The 14210-nt window shown below is 39.1% G+C and overlaps 1 protein-coding gene across 5 annotated transcripts in view; it reads right to left on the bottom strand.

The window, feature by feature from the left end:
- EPHA7 (EPH receptor A7) overlaps window positions 1-14210 on the bottom strand; it is a 173396-nt gene that overhangs the window by 103704 nt on the left and 55482 nt on the right. For all 5 annotated transcript variants that reach the window (XM_069851178.1, XM_069851179.1, XM_069851177.1 and 2 more), the window contains exons 4-5: window positions 13672-13827; window positions 12459-12794 (exon numbers count right to left, since the gene is read on the bottom strand). In XM_069851178.1, the coding sequence (XP_069707279.1) occupies window positions 12459-12794; window positions 13672-13827 (492 nt within the window). The remainder of the gene's footprint in view (window positions 1-12458; window positions 12795-13671; window positions 13828-14210) is intronic.

The raw sequence follows: 14210 nt of genomic DNA, 5'->3' as shown, positions 1-14210 counted from the left end.
AGTCAGCTGCTTGCTGTGAAAATTTATATGTACAAATGAAAAAGCAGCAAGTTAGGGAGCTTAAACTACAACTGTCATTAAAGCCTGCTTTATTTCGTAGGTTGCTATCACAAACAACCTACCTTAAGGAACTACAAACTCCAGGTTGTTATGAGCTCAAATTTAGGACATTTATATCGTAAGTTTGATTTAGTTGACTTATGTTCACATATAGACATCACTATGTAACACTTAGCTCAGACAAATGGCTCTGTTCTTGATCTTCCCTATTCTACTGTAGTTAATGACCAAATATTGTTAAAAATTGGGACACTAATTATCTGATGTCGACATGTTATGGATAATTAAGAATTGCTCACTCTGAAGCCAGGCTAATTGTTTTTCACAGGTCTCCTCCTCTCGTCCTTGTGTCCTCAACAAGGCAAGCAGCTACAGGTTTATGCGTACATCTCTGTCACGTACTTTGTCACAGAACATACATCATCCTTTCTAGCTCATCCCCGATTAATTTTGCTGGCTTGCAGCAATTATCTCTCCCTTCATGACTGACCTCCTAGTAAATGGAGTGCATGATAGCTGGGCAATTTTTTACTGCGTATTTTACCACTTAATTGATCCCTGTTGGTTGGCCACAATAGAATATACTAAACTTAAGTCATAAAATGGCTGAAACTGAAAGTGGTAACCACGTTTTAGCAATTGCAGTCGACAGCTGTAAAAATCAGATCTTGATAATGTTCTCTCATTTACCCTATTACTTGGATCAGTTGGTTAAAGCTGTTAATGATCCTCTTGGATCAATGTCTTTTGCTTGTAGCTATAATTTACTGCATTGGTGGATTAGTACAGATGTTTTCATAGATAGCTCTGCATCACTCCACCAGATTGCTGTCTGCATCAAATTTGCTTCCATTCATCACTAATGAGGCAAAGAAAAAGATAATCAACATCTCCTATCTTAACATTAACTATTGAACTCTGTATAACACTTTTATTGTTGTCAATTTGCAGCCTTCAACCATGGCTTCCTCAGTAAATTGCCCTGAGAATTTCCTCTGGAAATAGATCCAATGATATATTTTGACTGTAATGGGGAAAGACTACAAAAATGCCAAACTCTACAAAAAAAATGATCCACTAAAGAGTAGTAGATACAAGTATTTAATTAGGAATATGTCCTATTGAATCAAGGCTGGTTCTATCATAGGCAAAGCAGAAGAAACTACTAGCATGGAGCCAGCTGATAGACTCACAACAAAGGCCTTCTAGCTATTATATAGCAACTAGTATGAGCAATCTCTCCCATCTACAAGTTGCCCATGTAGCTGTTCTATCATTTAAGTTTTATGGAGAAACTTCTTTAGTTTTCCCTGTATAAGCAAAGTCCTCTAAAGATTTCCACAGGAGTCATTAGAGTAGGCTGGCTCCATGCCATGCTGTCGTCAAATGCTTCGCTCTATAGAGATGTCACAGTAAAATAATTTTTTAACTTGCTACCAAAAACCTCAATTAGGACTTCACAATTGGTGTCACTTATGCATTTGCAATAGTGCCTTTCAGTAGTGATGTTCGGTTCTCATTGAAAAAGCATCTGTGCACATACAGGGTTTTATTTGTTTTAATGACAATGGTACTTGAATGCTTCAAGAGGTCTGAAACAAATCATGAAATATTAGGCAGTTCAGGGACAAAAATTCTAATGTCACATCTTGATACAAATATGACTGTACTCTTTTACTTTGAACTTTGTTCTTTCCAGTCAAAATAACAAAGAAATGAGAAATCTTCATAATAAATTATACTGTACTGAAGTAAGTTCTCAGAACTCATGAGCACAGTGGGTTTTGGGTAGATAGATTCAAACACTATGCATTATTCTGTCCCATTAATATCAATATTTCACAGTTTGGTTGATTGAAAGAATTCAGATCTGTTTTGTAAATACTGAAAACTATATCTTACTTGTGGTTTTATAAGGCCACCTCTGTGTTGTTATTAGCTACAAATAAGAAAGAGGAACCTCAACAAAACAAAAGTTTGTTGAGAAATACTACAACAGCATCAGAACAGGACTTTCTATTTTGCCAGTTTCCCCACTGTACTTCTCCTTTACTCCTGGGTCTCAATATACCCATAACACGTCCTATCGACATTATAAAGTTTCCAGACAAATCGTAGAGTAGTTGGGGTTGGAAGGGATCTTAAAGATCAGCTAGTTCCAAACCCCCTGCCATGGGCAGGGACACCTCCCACTAGATAAGCCTGCCCAAGGCCCCATCCAACCTGGCCTTGAACACCTCCAGGGATGGGGCAGCCACAGCTTCTCAGTGCAACCTGTGCCAGTGCCTCACCACTCTCATAGCAAAGAATTTCTTCCTTATGTCCAGCCTAAATCTGCCCCTCTACAGTTTATACCCATTACCCGTAGCCTTATCACAACAAGCCTTTATGAATAGTCCCTCCCCAGGTTTCTTGTAGCCCCATTCAGGTACTGGAAGGTTGCTATAAAGTCTCCACAGAGCCTTCTCTTCTCCAGGATGAACAAGCCCAATTCTCTCAGCCTGTCCTCACAGCAGAGGTGCCCCAGCCCTCTGATCATCTTTGCAACCTACCTCTGGACCCGTTCCAACAGTTCCATAACCTTCTTATGTTGGATTCTGGAAGGACTCCAGAACTGGACACAGTACTCCAGATGAGGTCTCATAAGAGAGGAATAGAGGGGCAGAATCACCTCTCTCAAGCTGCTGGCCATGATACTTTTGATGCAACCCAGGATACAGATGGCCTTCTAGGCTGCGAGTGCACATTGCCAGCTCATGTTGAGCTTCTCATCAATCAACACCCCTAAGTCTTTCTCTGCAGGGCAGCTCTCAATCACATCATCCCCAACCCTGTACTGAAATGGGGGATTGCCCTGACTCAGGTGTAGGACCTTGCACCTGGCCTTGTTGAACCTTATGATGCTTGCACAGGTCCACCTCTCTAACTTGTCCAGTTCTCTCTGGATGACATCCCATCCTTCCAGTGTGGCAACTGCACCATTCATCTTAGTGTTGTTTGCAAATGTGCTGAGAGTGCACTCAATATCACTGTCAATATTATCAGCACTGTCAATATTAAACAGCACTGGTCCCAGTACAGACCCCCGAGGGACACCACTTGTCAGAGATTTCCATCTGGACATCGAGTCATTGACAACCACTCTCTGAATATGACCATCCAACCAATTTCTTATCCACCAAACTGTCCACCCATCAAATGCATATCTCTCCAATTTAGGAAGAAGGATGTTGTGGGGGACCTTTACAAAAGTTACAGGCTTTACAGAAGTCCAGATAGATCACATTCATTGTTTACTTGTGTCCACTGCTGTGGCTATCCCATCATAGAAGGAAACTAGGTTGGTCAGGCAGGTCTTGCCCTTGTTGAAGCCATGCTGGCTGCCATTAATCACTTCCATGTCCTCTATATGCTTTAGCATTGCTTCTAGGAGAATCTGTTCCATGCTTTTCCTAGGCACAGAGGCGAGGCTGACAGGTTGGTAGTTCCCAGGGTCCTCTTTTCTACCCTTTTTAAAAATGGGCACAATGTTGCCCTTCCTCTACTCACCAGGTCTTCTCCTGATTGCCATGGCTTTTCTAATACCATAGAGATTGGCTTGGCAACCACACTGGCCAACTCTCTTAGGAGTCTGGGATGCATCTCATCAGGCCCCATAGCCTTATATATATTTTCAGGTCCCTCATGTGGTCACAAACCTGATCCTCCTCTACAGTAGGAGAGGCTTTACCCTCCTGGTCACCATCTTGTTGTCCCATGACCCAGGAAGGGTGAGGAGAGTGGTTGTCAGTGAAGACTGAGGCAACAAAGTTGTTAAGTACCACTGCTTTCTCCTCCTCTGGAGGACACCTGGGCACACTGCTGGCTCATGTTCAGTCAGCTGTCAATTAACACCCCCAGGTCCTTCTCCTCCAGGCAGCTTTCTACTCAGACTTCTCCTAGTCTGTAGCACTGCACAGGGTTGTTGTGCCCCAAGTGCAGGACCCAGCATTTGGCCTTGTTAAACCTCATGCCACTGGACTCTGCCCAATGGTCCAGCCTGTTCAGATCCCTTTGCGGAGCCTCCCTACCCTCCAGCAGATCAACACTTCCACCCAGCTTAGTGTCATCTGCAAACTTGCTAAGAGTTCATTCAGTCCCCTCATCCAGGTCATTGATAAAGACATTGAACAGGGCTGGATCCAGCACGGAGTCTGGGGGACACCACTTGTCACTGGCCTCCAGCTGGATTTCACACCATTTCCCACCACTCTCTGGGCCCAGCAATCAACCCAGTTTTTCACCCAGGAGAGTGTGCACCTGTCCAGTCCAGAGGCTGACGGTTTCCTAAGCAAAATGCTGTGAGAAACTCTGTCAAAGGCTTTACTGAAGTCCAGGAAGACCACATCCACAGCCTTTCCCTCATCCAGCAGCCGAGTCACTTTGTCATAGAAGGCGATCAGGTTAGTTTGGCAGGACCTGCCTTTTGTGAACCCGTGTTGACTGGGCTTGATCACCTGGTTCTCTTGCATGTGATAGCACTCAAGATCACCTGTTCCATGACTTTTCCCAGCAGTGAGGTCAGACTGACAGGCCTGTAGTTCCCTGGATCCTCCCTGTGACCCTTCCTCTAGATGGGTACAACATCAGCCAGCCTCCAGCCCAGTGGAACTTCCCCAGTCTTCCAGGACTGCTGGAAGATGAAGGAAAGGGGTTAGGCAAGCACATCCGCTAGCCCCCTCAATACTCTTGGGTGGATCCCATCCAGCCTCTTAGACCTGTGGGTTTCTAGTTGGGCAAGCAACTCTATAACCACCTCCTCTTAGACCATGGAAGTTTTTTCTGCTCCTCTGACTCCTGGTGATGTACACACAGGGAACAACTTTCCTTACTGTTAAAGACTGAGGCAAAGAAGGCACTAAGTACCTCAGCCTTGTTCTCATCCTTTGTCACAGTTGTTCCCTTTGCATCCATTAAGGACTGAATATTCTCCCTGGTCCTCCTTTGACTGTTAATGTATTTATAGAAAGATTTTTTTATTATCTTTCACCATCTTGGCCAATCTGAGCTCTAGCTGGGCTTTAGCCTTCCTGACTTTTCCTCTCCATGATCTCACTTCTTCCCTGTAGTCCACCCAAGATGCCTGCCCCTTCTTCAAAAGATCATCAACATTCCTCTTCTTTTTGATGCCCACCCATACCTCCCTGCTCAACCAAGCTGTTTTTTTTCCCTGCTGGCTCATTTTCCAGCCAGTGCGAACAGCTTTCTCCTGAGCTGCCAGGATTTCCTTCTTGAATAGTACCCAGCCTTCTTGGGCTCCCTTGCCCTTAAGGACTGTCTCCGATGGGAACTTTATCAACTAGCCTTCTGAACAGTCTCAAAAGTAACCTTCTGAACAACTCAAAAATCTATTTTCAATCTATCAATCTAATTCCAATCTATCAAGTCATTTCTTGTCTTTGTACTGCAGGTATCTTTAAAGTCTTTGAGGTTAGCCAAGTCTTCAAAGAACTATGTATAAGAATCCCCAAAGAGTATAATGAAGCTCAGAGTACTATTTAATTCCTACTGTGTTCAAAAGGACTTATGTCCTTGAGAAATAATCTAACTACGGATGAAGTAAAAGAAGAAGCCAGGCCTATTTATGAGAGGCTACAACCCCACCCAGCAGGTGTCACAAATAGAGCTCTCTTATTTCACGAACCTTTCCAGGACTCATCATAGAAAACTTGATGTTAATCCATTCATTTTCTTTTAAAGGTCAGGATTAATTTTTCATCACTACTTTCAAGATAACAACTGATGTAACTCATATGTATTGAGGAGATGTCTGGCTCCTGTTTGTAACATTAGGGCTCCTAGTCCTTCATGTCATATTACCAAAAAACCTCTCCTTTATTTGATTAAGTTGTATTTTATATCACTCATTTTCTTCCTCAAGTACATAGTTCTTTGTTGTGTAGCTGGTGGAACTATGCTTTGGTACTGGAGATTTGATGTGGTGACATAACCTGCTATAACCTGCTATTTCAATAGCTCAGTGAATGGGAAAGTTAAAAGCCAGAATTTTTATTTCTAAATACTGTAAAATTCACATAGTCTCTACTAGAAAAACATACTTAGGTTCTTAGTTAAAATTATTACATCTATTTAAAAAAAGCTTTTATGGTGAAGCTGGACAGTTCTAAGACCCATTTGGAAAAAATATATAATATTTTTAGTATAGTAAAATAAAAATAATCCACATTACACCCAGTCACAAACTGATAGGCAAAAATATTCTAGTCAGAATCAAAACATGCTACAAAGTTAAGAATTTGGTTTCAGGATGACAGCCCATAGCTTTGGTTCCTGTGTGTTCTGATAGAGCATAAGGTTCAAATCCTGCTCCTATTGAAGTCAATGACAAAACTTCCATTGACTTCAGTGGTGCAGGACCAGACCCTAAGCAACACAGCTAACATCTGCTTTCTTGCTTTCTCTCTTATATTTTTTATCTTGCTTTCTTTCTTATCTTTCAGTGAGAAACATTAGAACAAATTAGAACTAAATACTAGAAAAAATAATTATCAGTTGGCTATTCTGTGCCAAGTTTTCTTATAAAACATACTGCTTGTCATTTCAAATTTATGTATATATATTTATATTCTGTACATGTATACAAAATATGATGAAAGCTGTCAAAAATCATACATGCCATACCATTTTATATCCCATATATATGATTCCTCCTTTCTGAAAATTATAGAAAAATTAACATCTTACAATATTGCCCCAAACTAGCAATTCTATAGTATCTCTATAGCCTTGTGGATTTCACTACATAATAGATGACCTGGTACAGTCAATGAATGAACAAACTGCTTTCCCTGAACTGATAGTATTTTCTATACAGATACTGGAATTCTTACCAAGTTTTTGTCCATCACTTTAATTCAGGCATAAATTCAGTTATCATCTCAATATATCAAAAATATCTGTGATATTAGTCCAGGGTAATGTGATTGCAGATCAAGAGGTAGTCTTATCTCCACAGAAATAACCCAAACCAGTTTTTAAATGCACTGAAAAGACATGCAAAAAAACTAGAATAATAATAACTACCACATATAATTAATTCCTGCTTTAGTTTTACCCTTCTCAGCTGGTGTCCAGGGAGTGCAGAACCCTAACAGAACTATGCTGTCTCCCTCTGGTCTAGAAAAAAGTAAAACCAGATTAAAATATATCCTGACTATTACTAAGAATAAGCACTAACATCTTCATAGCTCTCATTAAATAAACTAAGCAAAATGGTAACCCAAGGTACAACGATAATAACTTATATGTTTCTAAAAACCACAACATAATGAAAAGCAATTAGGGAATACCAGTTTTGAAAAGCGACTTTCTATATAAAATAATTCTCCCAGCACAACAGGTGGAACATGCTTGGTAAAAAGAAAAGAAAAATAATACTTTTATAATCTGAATTCTTTTTACATGAAGCATTGATTTAAAATATATATACAGAAGCTGTAACGATATCAATGTGGGAAAGCTAATCTACATTAGAAGGCTAGAAGATAAAGCATAGCTCAAAAAGTAGAATCATTAACAGGAAATGTCAAATGAAATCCAAAGCTACAGGAAGTCCATTAAAATGAGAAAACAGAGAAGTAATGTGAAGTTGAACACTGAAGCTATTTGTAATAAGCTATCATGTGATGCCAGAAGTGAATATTGGATGGAAAGTATAGATGAAGGTGGATTAAAACTACTTTGTGGCAGAATGGGAAGATATCAAAATGGTCTGGGGAAAGAAGTGAGAATAGAACTAGAATGGTGAGGTCAAAGCAATGGCGAAAGCCACAGGCATAAATCTTTTTCATTGCTGTCTCCGCTGGGGGACAGCTCATTGCTGAAAAAAAGTTAGGTTTAAGTGAGACTGGCAGGGAACAGGAAACAAATAGATTGTCAACAGTGTGGAGACGATGAAAGAGGAGACTTTAAAAAATGAGGAGACATAATTGAGAGCTAGGGAAAATGCAAAGAGAAGCAAAAAAAGAGAAAAATTATTAGCAGCTATAACAAAAGAAGAATGTAGAGTGAGGGAGAACGCAAAGTGTCTCCCGTGTTTTAAAATGTGAATTTTGGGATTTTTATTCCGTAGGAAAAGGTCTGAAAATTGAACTCTCTGATGTGAAAAAAAGGAAAATTAAATCAACATACACAAAATGAATTGTTACTAAAAATGTTTTTAAGAGTAAGCCTTGATTATGGAACTGAATTAGGGTTCTTTAACCACTTCAAATTGTCACTATTAAGTGCATCTGAAAGCACAGCATGACCTATAAGTGCTGTGGGGCACCTTGCTCTTGCTGAGAAGAAGCAGCAAGCATTAGCGCATGCTCCCTGCATAAGAACAGTGAGTGCATTTGGGAACACTGATTGGTATTACATTTTAACTTTTGTTTGTCATGTTTGGTTACAGTAATAAGCCATGATGATTTCCCCTTGGATACGATTTTTTCTTTCCAATGACTATATAGACAATTCAAACTGACTCAGGACAAATATTTTCTCAAACCTTGATAAATGTTGGGATTCATCCAACCTCTGAGTTTTCTCAGAGTCAGACTAGGTTGGGTGATTATCACCCTTTATCAGAGATCAGTCCATTGTCTAATCCAGAGCAAAGAATGTGACAAGATAGTCTTAAAAACACACTATTTTTGCAGAAGTGTCAACAGAAAAAATATACAATTGTTATTGAAACTTTTTTTAAAGGCTTGAAAGTGTAAACATGCCAAAATCCAACAAATATTCATCTGCTATGAAACCTACCCGATTCCATTAACCTTTTGAGTGTTGTATGGAAAAAAAGTAGAATTTGGAAAGGAATTTGATAAACCAAAAGGAACTATAAGTACCACTGAAAGGTGAATATCTTCTTAGAGAAGTGGTAAATTTTATCTTTGGTAAACAACCATTCAATAAGCTTGCAAAGGCAGTGTTGTCAGCTGTTTGCCAGCTGCAGCTCTTCAGTACATTCACCTATTGTAAGTGGAGCTTAGTCACATTTAAATGTGAATTCTACGAGGATGCAGGGGTTCACATAGATCAGCTTGCAATACTGGGATGACATCGTGTATTCTTTATATGATGCTGGATAGGCAAGATATGAAACAAGATGGTTTACTCCTGAGGGACTTAGTGCACTTAATCTTTTACCTCAGATTCTTGCTCAGTGCTTTCATGCTTTTGTCAAAGAAACAAAACAAAGAAAACAAAAAGCCTCATGGTTCTTGGCTGTAGCATAAAAAAATGCCATATGATAACTGATAACCTACTCACAAAGTCTTTTTAACACAAGAAATGAATAGACATGTGTCACATGTATATATGTGAGCAATGTGAAATGCTACCCACCCACTTGCAGTCATTTTATTGTGCTATTCCCACAAAAACAAATAGTTTTTTATCAATCACCTGGTTCTTTTCTGTGACATGCTCTCTTTGTCTCATCAGAAGCTGGGGTGGGTGAAGGAATACTGAATGTACTCCATAACCCCATTCTTTTATCAATAATTTCCTGTTACCATTACACAATAATTTGAATTTTGTGAACATGGCCACAAAGGATCAATTCAATTAAACCAAAACTACAAAGGAAAAATGTCACTGCAAGCCTCTGTGCAACCGATGAACCCAGTAATTATATATAGCTACCTATTGTGCTAGCATAATAACATGTGAAGAAGGTTTAGTTAGACACATTTACACACATGAAAAGCAATATGGGCATAGAAAAAGTCATTTTTGCCAGAAGTATAGAACAGTCACACAGTAACAAATGAGAGCTGCATGAATCCTAGTTTACTTGGCTATAAATAAATCCAACATTTTCTTTCTCTCCATGGTAAAATAAAATAGAAGCACAGAAGCATAACGGTCTCCTTTGAGCAACCAGTCTCTTTCTGTTCAATTATAGTCATCAATCTGTTCCATCTAAAATATTTTCCTCCTTGAGAAACCAAAGAAATCAGTATTAGGATCCCAAACATGCTGTTGCAAAAACAGTGTAAAAAAAAGTCTTTCCTTTTGGTGAATACATTTGTTCTGAAAGCCTGTTTTTTAATTTAACAAGACTTTTGTAATTCAGGTGAAAAAAAAAATCAACATTTATATGGCACTTTTAATCAGAAAATTAGAATAGCTTGGTAAGGAAAGGTAAGGGTTACCTTCATTTCACAGACAGAGAAAACTGCAACAAAGAGGGCTTAAAGCCATTTTTCTTCCCCAAAAAATCTGTTTCCTATGTATGTTCTTTTTAGATGCTCAACTGGAAGCCTTTAAAACCTGATATTCAGAAGTGCTAAACAGACAAAGTGTCGGTTGTACAAGTACCCTTTCTCTCAACAGTGAAAGTATTAGATTCTGTAGCACTGGGAAATGCTTGCTTGGGCATAATCCCACAGCAAACTGGAAAGCAGGGAAGGAATAGAGTCAGGTCTCCTGCTTCCTGCTGCATGCTCTTAAAAAACTTATCTTGGAGGGTGAAAGTTTTTCCATTACCTGAAATCACTAGGTAATACCTAGATGTTGTCTGTAACATATATGCAATCTATAGTTTCACTAACACCTCTGGGCTTGATGCAAGGATCATTTTATAAAACCAGATAGCTTTAGTTACATACTGGCTAAACCAGAATAAGCATTGTCTTCTGGCCTGAAAATCACTGTAAATGTATGACTATGAGAACACAAAAAAATAACTACAATGATTTATCTTGGGGATGACACAACAAATTTCTGATTAAGGCTTTTTCATCTTTGTGAGACGTAATACTAGCCACAAATTTGTGCTGTCTCTTTCTTTTACCCTGTGTGCCACTGAACCATCAAAGCACATAAGTAAAGCCAATTCGATTCAGTTAAACAGGAAAAAGTCCAAATCCCCTTCTTCAGGTTGTAGTTCTGAACAGACGTCTACAGAGAGCAGAACACTGTCCATCTGTGCATGTTTTAAGAATTATAGACAATTATTTCAAAGATTAAAATTAAGGTGCCAAAATAATACAATCTGTGGTGCAAATATCATTTCAGGGTAAGTTCTCTGTGACCAAAATTTCATGAACTCCTACAAATGAACACAGAGACCAATCCTTTCAGTCACAGGGATAGTTCCAAAATAATATAAAATGTGCATTGGGTACCCAGGAAAGTACTATGGGGAAATTAAATACCCCTTAGATATCCCAGCCTAAATTTAACAGGTATATAAACCATCCTAGGCTTGTGGGGAGGGAGAGAAGGGTTTGAAGCAAATTTCTTGTCTTTTTTAATTTCCTTTTTTTTTCGAGATAACCATCTGTGGAGCAGAAAATAACTAGTTTTTCCTTCTTGTTCATTGTCCCTTTGTGGTGAGATTTGTCCTCAGTTCAAAGCTTTAGTGCAGGGGATCATTTCTACTGCACTAAAAAAGAATAGCTTGATCACAGTCATTAATATTTCCTCCATAAATGTAAATATGAAGTATCCTTTAAAACACTGGTTAGCTGTTCTTACAGCAAGCATCAGCTATTCTCTTGTTTTTTTCTGCAAGTTCTTACTTTGGAAGCCAGATCTTGCAATTAATGTTTGGCTTAAGATCTTTTGTTCAATGTATAAAAGGTTAATTTTACTATCCTCTCTTAAAGCCCACAGTGTGCTATTGTAGATTCAGAGGCCTATATTTTTTTTTCAACAGGCAACCTACCATTTCAGAAAGCTAAATCAGAGAATTCTTTTTTTTTTTTTCTCTCACTCAGCATGCAGATGACTAAAGCCCCTTTTTCCCCTGGGGCAATACGCTAGTTTGATTTTATTTTCCCTGACATTTCACCTGTCAGATTATGGTAAGTAGAAGAAACAAAGAATAATCATCACATTCTCACTGAATCTCATCATCAAATATCTGGAAATATAAGATAAATTAGAAACATTATCCTGAGGGAAAACATTAACACTAAAACCAGCATCAGCTATCCATATCATCTTCCAGGGACTTAGGACTCCCATAAAGTTTTAAAAAATTCAGAATGGAAGCCTGCATAGGACTGTAACATCAACTTTTTTTATCTTCAAATACTAGAGAATGACCTACAATGACGTAAGAAGAAAACAAAAAGTTGCAGAGTTCAGAAAATCTATTTAAAAATAAAGCTGTATGCCTTCTTCAAGTGTTTCACAAATGCTTTCTAAAAGCAATATTCAGGCCAAGAAACAGGACAGGTTAACATAAAACAGTATAAGCTTAGACTAACTAGTTGGCAAAGTGAAAAGATTAATGAGCCAGAACACACAAACATGCTGCTGATTTACTGCATCTGCAGTTTGCATGTTCCCAATTTCTCTCAGTCTCACAGTGTTGAGATTCATAAATGACGAACACTTACCTGCTTGACCGGTGGTAATACTGACAGCTGCAAAAAGCCTCTGGGAACGACTCAAGTCTGAAACACCATTCACAGCTTCAACTTCAAATGTGTAGTTAGCATGAGCTAGCAGGTCCATGACAGTGACATAGTTATCTACTAATCCAGTTTGCTGGGGCATATATCCAATGTTACTCCCACAGGGAACACATTCACCTTGCTCCCAGCTGCACCTCTTGCACAAAATGCGGTAGGTCACATCATTTCTCCCCCCGTTATCAGCAGGAGGACTCCATTCCAAACTCACGGTAGTCTGGTTGATATTGAAAATGAGGTTCTGTGGTGCTGATGGAGGTCCTACATAACACACAAAAAAAGTCCAGGGTGATCTCACAGAACCACAGTGGGACATGCACTTAGAATTTTAATTACTGAGAGAGAAAACAGTTGAAGCATTTTTCCTTCACAGAAACATTTCATTGTTTTTAGCATAAGCTGCAGAAGAGCTTCCTCGAACTCACTCCGTAAGAGCTTTATTTATTTTCCATTAAGGCATCCGAATAACAATTGTCTGTATGTTTACTGTAACTGACTTCAGCCATTTCTGTTCTGTGCAATTAAAAGGACTGGTTAATGTACCTTAAAGGCTGTGTTTTATGGTTTTCCCAAGTACAGGATTTGTTCATCTCTTCAAAACATATGGTGCCAAGTGTATCTTGTCCTTTAATATTATCTCTGATATGATTTACTGAAATATTTGATGCTGCTTTGGATTTAGGAGACTTCCACTACTTGAACCACTAAACTGTGTAGGCTAGCCTATTTGCAGTTAGAAGGTTAAGCCAGATACAATTACGCTTCAATCAAAGCTCAGATGTGCAGAGGCTACTTTTCATTTTTCATATTATTCACTTTGGTATTACATCACATAGAGCACATTGTCTACAACAATTTTACAATCATGGGAAAACCATGCCTGCATTCTACCTATTACAGTAAGTGAAACAGTTAACCTGACATGCAATGTTTTCTAATGTTACATCAAGCAAACTTGAAAATTATATTTGTGCCGATATACACTGCCAAATTTTTTCCCCTCTGTCCTTCAATTTCATTTACTGTTGTAAACGTACTTTTCAAATACAGGAAAAGCCAACCAAAACTACTAGGTACAAGTAGCTGTACCTGGTTGGTTAAGCAATGTCCTTTACTATTAAATTCATGACTGACTCACTTGTGCATGCGACATATGGTGGATCAGAAGGTGCTCTATAATAGCTATCTTCACAATCGCATCTTGAAGATCCTTCCTTGTCAGAGAAGCTGTGATTAGGGCAGCGGGAGCACTGCAGATCTTGTGAGGAAGATTTGTAGAACCCACGACCACAAGCTAAGGCAGAGCAAAACAAATTAAGGTTTAGATTTTCATGGAGTACTTTTCTGATCATTTTTGTCTCTGTCATACAAGGTACACATACCTGTAACTGTCAACTATCCACTCTGTTAAGTTGGGGCACAGAATCACAGAATCACTAGGCTGGAAAAGACCCACAGGACCATCGAGTCCAACCATTCCTATCAATCACTAAACCATGTCCCTCAGCACCTCGTCCACCCATGCCTTAAACACCTCCAGGGAAGGTGAATCAACCACCTCCCTGGGCAGTCTCTGCCAGTGCCCAATGACCCTTTCTGAGAACATTTTTTTCCTGATGTCAAGCCTGAACCTCCCCTGGAGGAGCTTGAGGCCATTCCCTCTTGTCCTGTCCCCTG

Source organism: Phaenicophaeus curvirostris, chromosome 2 (assembly GCF_032191515.1).
Source record: "Phaenicophaeus curvirostris isolate KB17595 chromosome 2, BPBGC_Pcur_1.0, whole genome shotgun sequence".
NCBI classification, from domain to species: Eukaryota; Metazoa; Chordata; class Aves; order Cuculiformes; family Cuculidae; genus Phaenicophaeus; species Phaenicophaeus curvirostris.
This window is presented reverse-complemented; position numbering and strand designations above follow the sequence as displayed.